Raw genomic sequence first — 18657 nt, forward strand, 5'->3', positions numbered from 1 at the left:
ATTACAGTAGAGAGGGAAGAGAGGGGATGGAAAATAATTACAGTAGAGAGGAAAAAGAGGGGATGGGAAATAATTACAGTAGAGAGGAAGAGAGGGGATGGAAAATAATTACAGTAGAGAGGAGAAGAGAGGGGAAGGGAAAATAATTACAGTAGAGAGGGAAGAGAGGGGAGGGAAAATAATTACAGTAGAGAGGGAAGAGAGGGGAGGGAAAATAATTACAGTAGAGAGGGAAGAGAGGGGATGGAAAATAATTACAGTAGAGAGGGAAGAGAGGGAAGGGAAAATAATTACAGTAGAGAGGGAAGAGAGGGGAAGGGAAAATAATTACAGTAGAGAGGGAAGATGGGAGGAAAATAATTACAGTAGAGAGGGAAGAGAGGAGAGGGGAGGAAATAATTACAGTAGAGAGGGAAGAGAGGGGAAGGGAAAATAATTACAGTAGAGAGGGAAGAGAGGGGAAGGGAAAATAATTACAGTAGAGAGGGAAGAGAGGGGAGGGAAAATAATTACAGTAGAGAGGGAAGAGAGGGGATGGAAAAGGAGAAGAAAAAGAGTGGAGGTGAGAGGAGGAGTGTGAGGTGGAGGAGGAGAGGGAGAGGAAGAGGGGGAGCGAGGTTAGAGTGATGTCAGGAAAAAGAGAGGGAGGAAAATGAGTGAAAAGAAATATGAGGATAGAGAGAGTGTGTGAGAGGGAGCGAGAGAGAGAGGGCAGAGTGTTACTCATTATAGAAGCTTCCTGTGGTGGTTCATTAGCTCCCCTCTCCAACCCACTCTACCTCCTCTTCAGTGGAGCGAGGGAAGAGAGAGAGAGGGGGGGGGGATGGGGTGACAGATGTCTATATTATGCAGTACTACTGCAGCGCTGCTCCTACATGATTCTGCATCAAACTTTGAGGAAAGTAAGTGATTTACTATTTCTCTCTCTGTGTCTCACTCACACGGGAACTCGCATAAACACGTGGACACACACAGATGTGCGGAAACACTCAAACACGCATCCACGAATAGTCGCATAGACAAGCACACACCCCACCCCTACCACAACAGACCTTGGACCACTCAGAGGCCTCCCAGGCAGTGAGGCAGTGGCGTCCCTCGCAGCCCTGCAGGGCGGGGGGTTTGCCCCCCTGGCAGTACAAGTCCCGTGTGTGGATAAGGGATCCGTTCTGCAGCTGGTACACACAGCCCACCTCACGCAGCTGGAGACCCTTCCCACACGTCACCGAGCACTGGCCCCACTCCCCTGTCACCCACCTGGAGAGAGAGATAGATGTGGAGAGGGGGAGAGGAGAGAGAGAGGTAGGGAGGGGGAGAAAGATAAAGAGACAGAGAGAGGGAAAGTAAGAGAGAGAGATAGATGTGGAGAGGGGGAGAGGAGAGAGAGGGGAGGGAGGGGGAGAAAGATAAAGAGGCAGAGAGAGGGAAAGTAAGAGAGAGAGATAGATGTGGAGAGGGGGAGAGGAGAGAGAGAGGTAGGGAGGGGGAGAAAGATAAAGAGACAGAGAGAGGGAAAGTAAGAGAGAGAGATAGATGTGGAGAGGGGGAGAGGAGAGAGAGGGGAGGGAGGGGGAGAAAGATAAAGAGGCAGAGAGAGGGAAAGTAAGAGAGAGAGATAGATGTGGAGAGGGGGAGAGGAGAGAGAGAGGGAGGGAGGGGGAGAAAGATAAAGAGGCAGAGAGAGGGAAAGTAAGAGAGAGAGATAGATGTGGAGAGGGGGAGAGGAGAGAGAGAGGGAGGGAGGGGGAGAAAGATAAAGAGGCAGAGAGAGGGAAAGTAAGAGAGAGAGATAGATGTGGAGAGGGGGAGAGGAGAGAGAGAGGGAGGGAGGGGGAGAAAGATAAAGAGGCAGAGAGAGGGAAAGTAAGAGAGAGAGATAGATGTGGAGAGGGGAGAGGAGAGAGAGAGAGGGAGGGAGGGGGAGAAAGATAAAGAGGCAGAGAGAGGGAAAGTAAGAGAGAGAGATAGATGTGGAGAGGGGAGAGGAGAGAGAGAGGGAGGGAGGGGAGAAAGATAAAGAGGCAGAGAGAGGGAAAGTAAGAGAGAGAGATAGATGTGGAGAGGGGGAGAGAGAGAGAGAGAGGGAGGGAGGGGGAGAAAGATAAAGAGGCAGAGAGAGGGAAAGTAAGAGAGAGAGATAGATGTGGAGGGGGAGAGAGGAGAGAGTAGAGGGGGAGGGGGAGAAAGATAAAGAGGCAGAGAGAGGGAAAGTAAGAGAGAGAGATAGATGTGGAGAGGGGAGAGGAGAGAGAGAGGGGGGAGGGGGAGAAAGATAAAGAGGCAGAGAGAGGGAAAGTAAGAGAGAGAGATAGATGTGGAGAGGGGGAGAGGAGAGAGAGAGGGAGGGAGGGGGAGAAAGATAAAGAGGCAGAGAGAGGGAAAGTAAGAGAGAGAGAGATGATTTGCATTTGTATTTATTAAGGATTCCCATTAGTTCCTGCCAAGGCAGCAGCTACTCTTCCTGGGGTTTATTATGGATCCCCATTAGTACTTGCCAAGGCAGCAGCTACTCTTCCTGGGGTTTATTATGGATCCCCATTAGTACTTGCCAAGGCAGCAGCTACTCTTCCTGGGGTTTATTATGGATCCCCATTAGTACTTGCCAAGGCAGCAGCTACTCTTCCTGGGGTTTATTATGGATCCCCATTAGTAATTGCCAAGGCAGCAGCTACTCTTCCTGGGGTTTATTATGGATCCCCATTAGTACTTGCCAAGGCACAAGCTACTCTTCCTGGGGTTTATTATGGATCCCCATTAGTACTCCCCAAGGCAGCAGCTACTCTTCCTGGGGTTTATTATGGATCCCCATTAGTACTCCCCAAGGCAGCAGCTACTCTTCCTGGGGTTTATTATGGATCCCCATTAGTACTTGCCAAGGCAGCAGATACTCTTCCTGGGGTTTATTATGGATCCCCATTAGTACTTGCCAAGGCACAAGCTACTCTTCCTGGGGTTTATTATGGATCCCCATTAGCACTTGCCAAGGCAGCAGCTACTCTTCCTGGGATTTATTATGGATCCCCATTAGTACTTGCCAAGGCACCAGCTACTCTTCCTGGGGTACAGCAACATTAAGGTAGTTATATGACATTACATTTCATAACACTTTTCACAACACATTAAGTGTGTTCCCTCAGGCCACTACTCTACTACCACATATCTACCAGTCCAAAGTTTTAGAACACCTACTAGAGTTTGCTTTATTTTTTAATATTTTCTACATTATAGAATAATAGTGAAGACATCAAAACTATGAAATATGGAATCATGTACAGTAGTAACCAAAAAAAGTGTTAAACAAATCTAAATGTATTTTATATTTGAGTTTCTTCAAATAGCCATACTTTGACTTGATGACAGCTTTGCACACTCTTGGCATTCCCCCAACCAGCTTCATGAGGTAGTCACATGGAATGCATTTCAATTAACAGGTGTGCCTTCTTAAAAGTTAATTTGTGGAATTTATTTTCTTCTTTATTTGAGCCAATCAGTTGTGTTGTGACAAGAGGGGGTATACAGAATATAGCCTTATTTGGTAAAAAACCAAGTCCATATTATGGCAAGAACAGCTCAAATAAGCAAAGCGAAATGACAGTCCATCTTTACTTTAAGACATGGTCAGTCAAGACTTTGAATGTTTCTTTAAGTGCAGTTGCAAAAACCATCAAGAGCTATGATGAAACTGGCTCTCATGAGGTCCGCCACAGGAATGGAAGACCTAGAGTTACCTCTGCTGCAGAGGATAAGTTCATTAGAGTTACCAGCCTCAGAAATTGCAGCCCAAATAAATGCTTCACAGAGTTCAAGTAACAGACACATCTCAACATCAACTGTTCAGAGGAGACTGCGTGAATCAGGCCTTCATTTAATTATTATTTTTTAACCTTTATTTAACTAGGCAAGTCAGTTAAGAACAAATTCTTATTTTCAATGACGGCCTAGGAACAGTGGGTTAACTGCCTGTTCAGGGGCAGAACGACAGATTTGTACCTTGGGGATTTGAACTTACAACCTTTCGGTTACTAGTCCAACGCTCCAACCACTAGGCTACCCTGCCATGGTTGAATTGCTGCAAAGAACCCACTACTAAAAGATGCCAATAAAAAGAAGAGACTTGCTTGGGCCAAGAAACACGAGCAATGGACATTAGACTGGTGGAAATCTGTCCCTTGGTCTGGAATCCAAATTTGAGATTGTTGGTTCCAACCGCTGTGTCTTTGTGAGACGCGGTGAGGGTGAACGGATGATCTCTGCATGTGTATTTCCCACCTTAAAGCATGGAGGAGGAGGTGTTATGGTGTGGGGTGCTTTGCTGGTGACACTGTCTGTGATGTATTTAGAATTAAAGGCATACGTAACCAGCATGGCTACTACAGCATTCTGCAGCGATACTCCTCCCCATCTGGTTTCGGCTAAGTGGGACTATCGTTTGTTTTTCAACAGGACAATGATCCAACACACCTCCAGGCTGTGTAAGGGCTATTTTACCAAGGAGGAGAGTGATGGAGTGCTGCATCAGATGACGTGGCCTCCACAATCCCTCGACCTCAACCAAATTCAGATGGTTTGGGATGATCCGGGCCGCAGAGTAAAGGAAAAGCAGCCAACAAGTGCTCAGCATATGTGGGAACTCCTTCAAGACAGTTGGAAAAGCATTCCAGGTGAAGTTGGTTGAGAGAATGCAAAGCGTGTGCAAAGTTGTCATCAAAGCAAAGGCTACTTGAAATATATTTGAATTTGTTTAACACTTTTTTGGTTACTACATGATTCCATATGTGTTATTTCATAGTTTTGATGTCCACTATTATTCTACAATGTAGAAAACAGTAAAAATAAAGACAAACCGTTGAATGAGTAGGTGTTCTAAAACTTTTGACCGGTAGTGTATCTACAATACAAAATCCATGTGTAGGTGTGTGTAGAGTGTGTGTGTTATAATGTGTATGTTTTTTAATATGTTTCTAAATATTTGCTTTGGTAATGTAATAACCCGTTCCATGCCATTAAAGTATTTTCTGATTAAATTGATTAGAGTAAAATTATCAACAGATTAATGTTGGCAGATATGTTGAAATGAAAGTGTAGAAATAAGCACCATCTCTTTTAATCAATCAGTAAACATTTAATGGCCCAGTGCAGCCAAGAACATCATTTCACTATGTTTTTATGTTTTATTTTATTTTACATTTTACCCCCTTTTCTCCCCAATTTCGTGGTATCCAGTTGTTATCTTGTCTCATTGCTCAACTCCCGTACACCAGGCAGTGAATTAGTTCATAAGAAGGAAAAGAGTTCCAAACCTCTCTTCCGATAACAGCTAGTTCTCAGTTTCCCACTCCCCACTCAGTCCTACAGTCCTACAAAATTCTTGCGTGAGTAATTGCTCTGTGCTAAGAAGCCATTTTTGCCATTTTAATTGAAAACAATCACATTAAGGTACTTAATTGTTACCCAAATGATTGATGTTGAGATAAAAACAACTGCATTGGACCTATAATTGTTTCGCTATGCAACACAAAACAAAGACAGAAACTGAGCAATTGAAATACGCTTAAATTCTCATTCAAAACAATAAACAGTACCAACACACTATCCTCCCAGTATTAAAAAGCACCAAGCGTCTTTTGTACGCTACGATGTCGCCAATGAAGTAGTGTTGACTAATCGACTGGGTCGTGATCAGTAGGGCACATCGTAGCAAAACCTTTTGAAACAGAAAAGGAAAAAGAACCTTCCTTATTGGACCAAGTCCAGGTAGTCCCTCCCCAGTTTCAGAGCATCTTCTTCCAATTGGTGCCTGATGAACATTACCCTGTAGATGTGACAGAGTTTGGGGTTTGGGGTTTACAGCACCAGGCCTGGTGAAATTAGGTCATAAAGAGTTACAGCCAAGCACCTGGGGCCTCTGGAAAACTGGGCCTCTATTTTCCAGGTGATGTAGTAATAAACTAGATGGAGAGGTCCCAGTCTGTCTGTCCATCTGTCTGTCTCTCTGTCTGTCCGCCTGTCTCTCTGTCTGTCTCTCTGTCTGTCTCTCTGTCTGTCTCTCTGTCTGTCTCTCTGTCTGTCTCTCTGTCTCTCTCGCTGTCTGTCTCTCTGTCTGTCCATCTGTCTGTCTCTCTGTCTGTCTCTCTGTCTGTCCGCCTGTCTCTCTGTCTGTCTCTCTGTCTGTCTCTCTGTCTGTCTCTCTGTCTGTCCGCCTGTCTCTCTGTCTGTCCGCCTGTCTCTCTGTCTGTCTCTCTGTCTGTCCGCCTGTCTCTCTGTCTGTCCGCCTGTCTCTCTGTCTGTCTCTCTGTCTGTCTCTCTGTCTGTCTCTCTGTCTGTCTCTCTGTCTGTCTCTCTGTCTGTCTCTCTGTCTGTCTCTCTGTGTATGTGTGTGAATGCGTGTGTGTTCTGCTTCCATGTCCATGTCTTTTATCCCTCCTCTTCCTTTCTGTACAGCAACGTCCTAATACAGTCCACTTCCATTCTATATTTGTCTGTACCTAACAAGTCCTGCCTATATGGTAGAGATGCAGCTGACTGATCCACTGAATGGATGCAAAGGGGAACGGGGCTAAGAGACTGCAAAATAGACTGCAAAATATATCCACATCAATGTATGTCTTAGAAACGTATTACTGGGCTGGGTCCAAATACAGGGAGTCTTTGTCTACGTCCCAAACGGCACCCTACTCCCGATACAGTATAGTGCACTACTTTTGACCGGGCCTGGGTCACATGTAGTACACTATAGGGAATATAGTGGGGCAGGTCCTTTTTCTGTTCCCCAAAAATATATACAATGTCTATGGGGGCTGTCGTATAAAGTTAGCACCGTATTGACAGAAAACACTCAAAAATTATTTGAAAGGAATATTTTTCAATTTAAATAAAGTTAAATGAACAGAAATAATGAACCCCGTGCTCAACTTACCAGCTAGAAAATAGAATTCTAGAATCTTTAGAATCTAGATTCTAGAGGCTAAAATCTAGACAGAGTGAAACCACAGTTCAGTGAGTGTAACATAAGGGGATTTGTAGCCTCACTCCTCAGCCTGAAATGTGCCCACTCACATTGACTAATAGCCAGCTTTTTGGTGGCACAACTGACTAAAAGCATTTCAGGAGGGCAGTCACATGAATCTGTGAGGCAGAGGTCCCAGTTGCTTGTCTCGGTGTGAGCTGAAGAGGGAGGAAGTGGAATGGCTCTCCTGGGGGACTCCAGTCGTTCCATGTATTTGAACCATTCCTGAGCTAGCACACCTGATTCACCTTGTCAACTACTTATCAAGACCATGTTTCGGTGAATCAGATGAGCTAGTTCAAAGCGACAACAGAATTCTCTACCCTGAAGTTTGAGTGATATACAAGTACATTAGTGGGAGTCAGTGTGAGGCCGGTTCAATAGGCCAGACGGCACTCTGCCTTTTATGTGGATAAGGTAATAAGGCACTTTAAACCACGCACATCTCGCACCCTATTCCCTATATAGTGCACTAATTTGACCAGTGCCCTATAGAAGTAGTGCACTATATAGGGAATAGGGTGCCATTTGAGATACAGCCCCGTATCTTTGAACAGAGAGATCAGTGGTCTGGTTTAAATGCATCAGCAGTACAGCTCAGAAACATTCCTTGCTGCAAGTTCCTCTAATGTAAAACTCTGCCTGAGTAGGACATGAAACAATCCCACTGTGCACGCTGACAGGCACTCCACTGCACAGTATTCTGGATCCTCCTTCTACATCCAATTCAACTCAATGGAACTCTTTTCATCATCCTGTTTCTTATTCAACTATTCCTGATATAGTGTGTGTGTGTGTAACTGCTTGTGTGTGTGTGTGTAAACCCACGATTATAGGTGTATGTGTGCATGTGCTTGTGTTTGAAGTGTGTCTCACCTGTACTGGCAGGGGTGTGAGTTGCAGCGTCGTACTTGGGGTAACGGCCTGTTCTCTGGTTGGCAGAGGCTGTCATTCACCAGAGTCATGCTTTTATTGACCAGCCTCATACAGGACACCACTGTCCTCCTCTCACCTGGAAACACACACACACCGTTATAATCTGAGGTATACAAACACAAACAAATTACAGCGAAAGAGAGAGTGACAAAAAAAGAGAGAGAGAGAGAGAGAGAGTGTGTGAGTGTGAGAGTGTGAGACGCTGTCTCAAAAAAAAACGTCAAACTGTTTCACACACACAAAACACATGGAGTTCAAGCCTCTGTCTCCACCGGCATAACCCTCCAGTGAACTACATCATAGCCTGGTCTAATGCGAAGGTAATTACACAATAAAACTCAGTTAATTAACACTAAATCAGAGGACTGAAGTCCTATATTTGGAGCTGTGCTGGCCCCTATCCAAACCACCACTTGCTGGGTAAGGCCCCGACTACTATGTGCGTGTGTGTGTGTGTGTGTGTGTGTGTGTGTGCAGGGCCCGAGATCTGGGCTTTGTTCCAACTTTATGAAAATCAATCCTTTCTCCCTCCCTCTGGCCAGAAGTTGTGCACTATATAAGGACTAGTGTGTTTGTGTTATATTGTGTTAAGTGTACTACAGTATATAAGGACTAGTGTGTTTGTGTTAAGTGTACTACAGTATATAAGGACTAGTGTGTTTGTGTTATATTGTGTTAAGTGTACTACAGTATATAAGGACTAGTGTGTTTGTGTTATATTGTGTTAAGTGTACTACAGTATATAAGGACTAGTGTGTTTGTGTTATATTGTGTTAAGTGCATTACAGTATATAAGGACTAGTGTGTTTGTGTTATATTGTGTTAAGTGTACTACAGTATATAAGGACTAGTGTGTTTGTGTTAAGTGTACTACAGTATATAAGGACTAGTGTGTTTGTGTTATATTGTGTTAAGTGCATTACAGTATATAAGGACTAGTGTGTTTGTGTTATATTGTGTTAAGTGTACTACAGTATATAAGGACTAGTGTGTTTGTGTTATATTGTGTTACTACAGTATATAAGGACTAGTGTGTTTGTGTTATATTGTGTTAAGTGTACTACAGTATATAAGGACTAGTGTGTTTGTGTTATATTGTGTTAAGTGTACTACAGTATATAAGGACTAGTGTGTTTGTGTTATACTGTGTTAACTACAGTATATAAGTAGTGTGTTTGTGTTACTACAGTATATAAGGACTAGTGTGTTTGTGTTATACTGTGTTAAGTGTACTACAGTATATAAGGACTAGTGTGTTTGTGTTATATTGTGTTAAGTGTACTACAGTATATAAGGACTAGTGTGTTTGTGTTAAGTGTACTACAGTATATAAGGACTAGTGTGTTTGTGTTATATTGTGTTAAGTGTACTACAGTATATAAGGACTAGTGTGTTTGTGTTAAGTGTACTACAGTATATAAGGACTAGTGTGCTTGTGTTATATTGTGTTAAGTGTACTACAGTATATAAGGACTAGTGTGTTTGTGTTAAGTGTACTACAGTATATAAGGACTAGTGTGTTTGTGTTAAGTGTACTACAGTATATAAGGACTAGTGTGTTTGTGTTATATTGTGTTAAGTGTACTACAGTATATAAGGACTAGTGTGTTTGTGTTATATTGTGTTAAGTGTACTACAGTATATAAGGACTAGTGTGTTTGTGTTATATTGTGTTAAGTGTACTACATATATAAGGACATTATATAAGGACTAGTGTGTTTGTGTTATACTGTGTTAAGTGCATTACAGTATATAAGGACTAGTGTGTTTGTGTTATATTGTGTTAAGTGTACTACAGTATATAAGGACTAGTGTGTTTGTGTTAAGTGTACTACAGTATATAAGGACTAGTGTGTTTGTGTTATATTGTGTTAAGTGTACTACAGTATATAAGGACTAGTGTGTTTGTGTTATATTGTGTTAAGTGTACTACATTATATAAGGACTAGTGTGTTTGTGTTATATTGTGTTAAGTGTACTACAGTATATAAGGACTAGTGTTTGTGTTATATTGTGTTAAGTGTACTACAGTATATAAGGACTAGTGTGTTTGTTATATTGTTAAGTGTACTACAGTATATAAGGACTAGTGTGTTTGTGTTATATTGTGTTAAGTGTACTACAGTATATAAGGACTAGTGTGTTTGTGTTATACTGTGTTAAGTGTACTACAGTATATAAGGACTAGTGTGTTTGTGTTAAGTGTACTACAGTATATAAGGACTAGTGTGTTTGTGTTATACTGTGTTAAGTGTACTACAGTATATAAGGACTAGTGTGTTTGTGTTATATTGTGTTAAGTGTACTACAGTATATAAGGACTAGTGTGTTTGTGTTATATTGTGTTAAGTGTACTACAGTATATAAGGACTGGTGTGTTTGTGTTATATTGTGTTAAGTGTACTACATTATATAAGGACTAGTGTGTTTGTGTTATATTGTGTTAAGTGTACTACAGTATATAAGGACTAGTGTGTTTGTGTTAAGTGTACTACAGTATATAAAGACTAGTGTGCTTGTGTTATATTGTGTTAAGTGTACTACAGTATATAAGGACTAGTGTGTTTGTGTTATACTGTGTTAAGTGTACTACAGTATATAAGGACTAGTGTGTTTGTGTTAAGTGCATTACAGTATATAAGGACTAGTGTGTTTGTGTTATACTGTGTTAAGTGTACTACAGTATATAAGGACTAGTGTGTTTGTGTTAAGTGTACTACAGTATATAAGGACTAGTGTGTTTGTGTTACATTGTGTTAAGTGCATTACAGTATATAAGGACTAGTGTGTTTGTGTTATACTGTGTTAAGTGTACTACAGTACACTTAACACAGCTTCCGGCGCCGACTGAGATGGCCGCCTCGCTTCGCGTTCCTAGGAAACTATGCAGTTTTTTGTTTTTTTACGTGTTATTTCTTACATTATTACCCCAGGTCATCTTAGGTTTCATTACATACAGTCGAGAAGAACTACTGAATATAAGATCAGCGCCAACTCACCATCAGTACGACCAAGAATATGTTTTCCGCGACGCGGATCCGGTGTTCTGCCTTACAAACAGGACAACGGAATGGATCGCATGCAGCGACCCAAGGAAACGACTCCGAAAAAGAGGGAAACGAGGCGGTGTTCTGGTTAGACTCCGAAAAAGGGCACATCGCGCACCACTCCCCAGCATTCTTCTTGCCAATGTCCAGTCTCTTGACAACAAGGTTGACGAAATCCGAGCAAGAATAGCATTCCAGAGGGACATCAGAGACTGCAACGTTCTCTGCTTCACAGAAACATGGCTTACTGGGAAGACGCTATCCGAGGCGGTGCAGCCAACGGGTTTCTCCACGCATCGCGCCGACAGAAACAAACATCTTTCTGGTAAGAAGAGTGGCGGGGGCGTATGCCTCATGACTAACGAGACATGGTGTGATGAAGGAAACATACAGGAACTCAAATCCTTCTGTTCACCTGATTTAGAATTCCTCACAATCAAATGTAGACCGCATTATCTTCCAAGAGAATTCTCCTCGATTATAATCACAGCCGTATATATCCCCCCCAAGCAGACACATCGATGGCTCTGAACGAACTTTATTTAACTCTTTGCAAACTGGAAACCATTTATCCGGAGGCTGCATTCATTGTAGCTGGGGATTTTAACAAAGCTAATCTGAAAACAAGACTCCCTAAATTTTACCAGCATATCGATTGCGCAACCAGGGGTGGTAAAACCTTGGATCATTGTTACTCTAACTTCCGCGACGCATATAAGGCCCTGCCCCGCCCCCTTTCGGAAAAGCTGACCACGACTCCATTTTGCTGATCCCTGCCTACAGGCAGAAACTAAAACAAGAGGCTCCCACGCTGAGGTCTGTCCAACGCTGGTCAGACCAAGCTGACTCCACACTCCAAGACTGCTTCCATCACGTGGACTGGGACATGTTTCGTATTGCGTCAGATGGAAATATTGACGAATACGCTGATTCGGTGTGCGAGTTCATTAGAACGTGCGTCGAAGATGTCGTTCCCATAGCAACGATAAAAACATTCCCAAACCAGAAACCGTGGATTGATGGCAGCATTCGCGTGAAACTGAAAGCGCGAACCACTGCTTTTAATCAGGGCAAGGTGTCTGGTAATATGTCCGAATATAAACAATGCAGCTATTCCCTCCGCAAGGCTATTAAACAAGCTAAGCGTCAGTACAGAGACAAAGTGGAATCTCAATTCAATGGCTCAGACACAAGAGGCATGTGGCAGGGTCTACAGTCAATCACGGACTACAAGAAGAAACCCAGCCCAGTCACGGACCAGGATGTCTTGCTCCCAGGCAGACTAAATCACTTTTTGCCCGCTTTGAGGACAATACAGTGCCACTGACACGGCCTGCAACGAAAACATGCGGTCTCTCCTTCACTGCAGCCGAGGTGAGTAAGACATTTAAACGTGTTAACCCTCGCAAGGCTGCAGGCCCAGACGGCATCCCCAGCCGCGCCCTCAGAGCATGCGCAGACCAGCTGGCCGGTGTGTTTACGGACATATTCAATCAATCCCTATACCAGTCTGCTGTTCCCACATGCTTCAAGAGGGCCACCATTGTTCCTGTTCCCAAGAAAGCTAAGGTAACTGAGCTAAACGACTACCGCCCGTAGCACTCACTTCCGTCATCATGAAGTGCTTTGAGAGACTAGTCAAGGACCATATCACCTCCACCCTACCTGACACCCTAGACCCACTCCAATTTGCTTACCGCCCAAATAGGTCCACAGACGATGCAATCTCAACCACACTGCACACTGCCCTAACCCACCTGGACAAGAGGAATACCTATGTGAGAATGCTGTTCATCGACTACAGCTCGGCATTCAATACCATAGTACCCTCCAAGCTCGTCATCAAGCTCGAGACCCTGGGTCTCGACCCCGCCCTGTGCAACTGGGTACTGGACTTCCTGACGGGCCGCCCACAGGTGGTGAGGGTAGGCAACAACATCTCCTCCCCGCTGATCCTCAACACGGGGCCCCACAAGGGTGCGTTCTGAGCCCTCTCCTGTACTCCCTGTTCACCCACGACTGCGTGGCCATGCACGCCTCCAACTCAATCATCAAGTTTGCGGACGACACAACAGTGGTAGGCTTGATTACCAACAACGACGAGACGGCCTACAGGGAGGAGGTGAGGGCCCTCGGAGTGTGGTGTCAGGAAAATAACCTCACACTCAACGTCAACAAAACTAAGGAGATGATTGTGGACTTCAGGAAACAGCAGAGGGAACACCCCCTATCCACATCGATGGATCAGTAGTGGAGAGGGTAGCAAGTTTTAAGTTCCTCGGCATACACATCACAGACAAACTGAATTGGTCCACTCACACTGACAGCGTCGTGAAGAAGGCGCAGCAGCGCCTCTTCAACCTCAGGAGGCTGAAGAAATTCGGCTTGTCACCAAAAGCACTCACAAACTTCTACAGATGCACAATCGAGAGCACCTGGCGGGCTGTATCACCGCCTGGTACGGCAACTGCTCCGCCCTCAACCGTAAGGCTCTCCAGAGGGTAGTGAGGTCTGCACAACGCATCACCGGGGGCAAACTACCTGCCCTCCAGGACACCTACACCACCCGATGTTACAGGAAGGCCATAAAGATCATCAAGGACATCAACCACCCGAACCACTGCCTGTTCACCCCGCTATCATCCAGAAGGCGAGGTCAGTACAGGTGCATCAAAGCTGGGACCGAGAGACTGAAAAACAGCTTCTATCTCAAGGCCATCAGACTGTTAAACAGCAATCACTAACATTGAGTGGCTGCTGCCAACACACTGTCATTGACACTGACCCAACTCCAGCCACTTTAATAATGGGAATTGATGGGAAATGATGTAAATATATCACTAGCCACTTTAAACAATGCTACCTTATATAATGTTACTTACCCTACACTATTCATCTCATATGCATATGTATATACTGTACTCTAGATCATCGACTGCATTCTTATGTCACTAGCCACTTTAACTATGCCACTTTGTTTACTTTGTCTACATACTCATCTCATATGTATATACTGTACTCGATACCATCTACTGTATGCTGCTCTGTACCATCACTCATTCATATATCCTTATGTACATATTCCTTATCCCCTTACACTGTGTATAAGACAGTAGTTTTGGACTTGTTAGTTAGATTACTTGTTGGTTATCACTGCATTGTCGGAACTAGAAGCACAAGCATTTCGCTACACTCGCATTAACATCTGCTAACCATGTGTATGTGACAAATAAAATTTGATTTGATTTGATTTGACTAGTGTGTTTGTGTTATACTGTGTTAAGTGTACTACAGTATATAAGGACCAGTGTGTTTGTGTTAAGTGTACTACAGTATATAAGGACTAGTGTGTTTGTGTTATACTGTGTTAAGTGTACTACAGTATATAAGGACCAGTGTGTTTGTGTTAAGTGTACTACAGTATATAAGGACTAGTGTGTTTGTGTTATACTGTGTTAAGTGTACTACAGTATATAATGACTAGTGTGTTTGTGTTAAGTGTACTACAGTATATAAGGACTAGTGTGTTTGTGTTAAGTGTACTACAGTATATAAGGACTAGTGTGTTTGTGTTATACTGTGTTAAGTGTACTACAGTATATAAGGACTAGTGTGTTTGTGTTAAGTGTACTACAGTATATAAGGACTAGTGTGTTTGTGTTATACTGTGTTAAGTGCATTAGAGTATATAAGGACTAGTGTGTTTGTGTTATACTGTGTTAAGTGTACTACAGTATATAAGGACTAGTGTGTTTGTGTTAAGTGTACTACAGTATATAAGGACTAGTGTGTTTGTGTTATACTGTGTTAAGTGTACTACAGTATATAAGGACTAGTGTGTTTGTGTTATACTGTGTTAAGTGTACTACAGTATATAAGGACCAGTGTGTTTGTGTTAAGTGTACTACAGTATATAAGGACTAGTGTGTTTGTGTTATACTGTGTTAAGTGTACTACAGTATATAAGGACTAGTGTGTTTGTGTTAAGTGTACTACAGTATATAAGGACTAGTGTGTTTGTGTTATATTGTGTTAAGTGTACTACAGTATATAAGGACTAGTGTGTTTGTGTTATATTGTGTTAAGTGCATTACAGTATATAAGGACTAGTGTGTTTGTGTTAAGTGTACTACAGTATATAAGGACTAGTGTGTTTGTGTTATACTGTGTTAAGTGTACTACAGTATATAAGGACTAGTGTGTTTGTGTTATACTGTGTTAAGTGTACTACAGTATATAAGGACTAGTGTGTTTGTGTTAGTGTGTTTGTGTTATACAGTATATATAGGACTAGTGTGTTTGTGTTATATTGTGTTAAGTGTACTACAGTATATAAGGACTAGTGTGTTTGTGTTATACTGTGTTAAGTGTACTACAGTATATAAGGACTAGTGTGTTTGTGTTATATGTACTACAGTATATAAGGACTAGTGTGTTTGTGTTATACTGTGTTAAGTGTACTACAGTATATAAGGACTAGTGTGTTTGTGTTATACTGTGTTAAGTGTACTACAGTATATAAGGACTAGTGTGTTTGTGTACTATATAAGGACTAGTGTTTTGTGTTACTACAGTATATAAGGACTAGTGTGTTTGTGTTAAGTGTACTACAGTATATAAGGACTAGTGTGTTTGTGTTATACTGTGTTAAGTGTACTACAGTATATAAGGACTAGTGTGTTTGTGTTAAGTGTTAAGTACTACAGTATATAAGGACTAGTGTGTTTGTGTTATACTGTGTGTACTACAGTATATAAGGACTAGTGTGTTTGTGTTAGTACTACAGTATATAGGACTAGTGTGTTTGTGTTATATTGTGTTAAGTGTACTACAGTATATAAGGACTAGTGTGTTTGTGTTATACTGTGTTAAGTGTACTACAGTATATAAGGACTAGTGTGTTTGTGTTAAGTGTACTACAGTATATAAGGACTAGTGTGTTTGTGTTAAGTGTACTACAGTATATAAGGACTAGTGTGTTTGTGTTATATTGTGTTAAGTGTACTACAGTATATAAGGACTAGTGTGTTTGTGTTATATTGTGTTAAGTGTACTACAGTATATAAGGACTAGTGTGTTTGTGTTATACTGTGTTAAGTGTACTACAGTATATAAGGACTAGTGTGTTTGTGTTAAGTGTACTACAGTATATAAAGGACTAGTGTGTTTGTGTTATATTGTGTTAAGTGTACTACAGTATATAAGGACTAGTGTGTTTGTGTTATACTGTGTTAAGTGTACTACAGTATATAAGGACTAGTGTGTTTGTGTTATACTGTGTTAAGTGTACTACAGTATATAAGGACTAGTGTGTTTGTGTTAAGTGTACTACAGTATATAAGGACTAGTGTGTTTGTGTTATATTGTGTTAAGTGTACTACAGTATATAAGGACTAGTGTGTTTGTGTTATATTGTGTTAAGTGTACTACAGTATATAAGGACTAGTGTGTTTGTGTTATATTGTGTTAAGTGTACTACAGTATATAAGGACTAGTGTGTTTGTGTTATATTGTGTTAAGTGTACTACAGTATATAAGGACTAGTGTGTTTGTGTTATATTGTGTTAAGTGTACTACAGTATATAAGGACTAGTGTGTTTGTGTTATATTGTGTTAAGTGTACTTACAGTATATAAGGACTAGTGTGTTTGTGTTATACTGTGTTAAGTGTACTACAGTATATAAGGACTAGTGTGTTTGTGTTATATTGTGTTAAGTGTACTACAGTATATAAGGACTAGTGTGTTTGTGTTAAGTGTACTACAGTATATAAGGACTAGTGTGTTTGTGTTATATTGTGTTAAGTGTACTACAGTATATAAGGACTAGTGTGTTTGTGTTAAGTGTACTACAGTATATAAGGACTAGTGTGTTTGTGTTATATTGTGTTAAGTGTACTACAGTATATAAGGACTAGTGTGTTTGTGTTAAGTGTACTACAGTATATTTGTGTTATAGGTACTAGTGTATAAGGACTAGTTGTTTGTGTTAAGTGTACTACAGTATATAAGGACTAGTGTGTTTGTGTTATATTGTGTTAAGTGTACTACAGTATATAAGGACTAGTGTGTTTGTGTTATATTGTGTTAAGTGTACTACAGTATATAAGGACTAGTGTGTTTGTGTTATATTGTGTTAAGTGTACTACAGTATATAAGGACTAGTGTGTTTGTGTTATATTGTGTTAAGTGTACTACAGTATATAAGGACTGGTGTGTTTGTGTTATATTGTGTTAAATGTACTACATTATATAAGGACTAGTGTGTTTGTGTTAAGTGTACTACAGTATATAAGGACTAGTGTGTTTGTGTTATATTGTGTTAAGTGTACTACAGTATATAAGGACTAGTGTGTTTGTGTTAAGTGTACTACAGTATATAAGGACTAGTGTGTTTGTGTTATATTGTGTTAAGTGTACTACAGTATATAAGGACTAGTGTGTTTGTGTTAAGTGTACTACAGTATATAAGGACTAGTGTGTTTGTGTTAAGTGTACTACAGTATATAAGGACTAGTGTGTTTGTGTTATATTGTGTTAAGTGTACTACAGTATATAAGGACTAGTGTGTTTGTGTTATATTGTGTTAAGTGTACTACAGTACATATAAGGGACTAGTGTGTTTGTGTTATATTGTGTTAAGTGTACTACAGTATATAAGGACTAGTGTGTTTGTGTTAAGTGTACTACAGTATATAAGGACTAGTGTGTTTGTGTTATATTGTGTTAAGTGTACTACAGTATATAAGGACTAGTGTGTTTGTGTTATATTGTGTTAAGTGTACTACAGTATATAAGGACTGGTGTGTTTGTGTTATATTGTGTTAAGTGCATTATAGTATATAAGGACTAGTGTGTTTGTGTTATACTGTGTTAAGTGTACTACATTATATAAGGACTAGTGTGTTTGTGTTATACTGTGTTAAGTGTACTACAGTATATAAGGACTAGTGTGTTTGTGTTATATTGTGTTAAGTGTACTACAGTATATAAGGACTAGTGTGTTTGTGTTATATTGTGTTAAGTGTACTACAGTATATAAGGACTAGTGTGTTTGTGTTATATTGTGTTAAGTGTACTACAGTATATAAGGACTAGTGTGTTTGTGTTATATTGTGTTAAGTGTACTACAGTATATAAGGACTAGTGTGTTTGTGTTATACTGTGTTAAGTGTACTACAGTATATAAGGACTAGTGTGTTTGTGTTATACTGTGTTAAGTGTACTACAGTATATAAGGACTAGTGTGTTTGTGTTAAGTGTACTACAGTATATAAGGACTAGTGTGTTTGTGTTATACTGTGTTAAGTGTACTACAGTATATAAGGACTAGTGTGTTTGTGTTAAGTGTACTACAGTATATAAGGACTAGTGTGTTTGTGTTATACTGTGTTAAGTGCATTACAGTATATACGGACTAGTGTGTTTGTGTTATACTGTGTTAAGTGTACTACAGTATATAAGGACTAGTGTGTTTGTGTTAAGTGCATTACAGTATATAAGGACTAGTGTGTTTGTGTTATACTGTGTTAAGTGTACTACAGTATATAAGGACTAGTGTGTTTGTGTTAAGTGTACTACAGTATATAAGGACTAGTGTGTTTGTGTTATATTGTGTTAAGTGCATTACAGTATATAAGGACTAGTGTGTTTGTGTTATACTGTGTTA

General features: G+C 41.0%; 1 protein-coding gene across 4 annotated transcripts in view; it reads right to left on the reverse strand.

Annotated features, from left to right (window-relative positions):
• Positions 1–18657, reverse strand: part of adamts17 (ADAM metallopeptidase with thrombospondin type 1 motif, 17) — a 272173-nt gene that overhangs the window by 15449 nt on the left and 238067 nt on the right. For all 4 annotated transcript variants that reach the window (XM_065012247.1, XM_065012245.1, XM_065012246.1 and 1 more), the window contains 2 exons: positions 7883–8018; positions 1053–1257 (listed from right to left, as the gene is read on the reverse strand). In XM_065012247.1, the coding sequence (XP_064868319.1) occupies positions 1053–1257; positions 7883–8018 (341 nt within the window). The remainder of the gene's footprint in view (positions 1–1052; positions 1258–7882; positions 8019–18657) is intronic.

Source organism: Oncorhynchus nerka, linkage group LG27 (genome assembly GCF_034236695.1).
Source record: "Oncorhynchus nerka isolate Pitt River linkage group LG27, Oner_Uvic_2.0, whole genome shotgun sequence".
Classification (NCBI taxonomy): Eukaryota; Metazoa; Chordata; class Actinopteri; order Salmoniformes; family Salmonidae; genus Oncorhynchus; species Oncorhynchus nerka.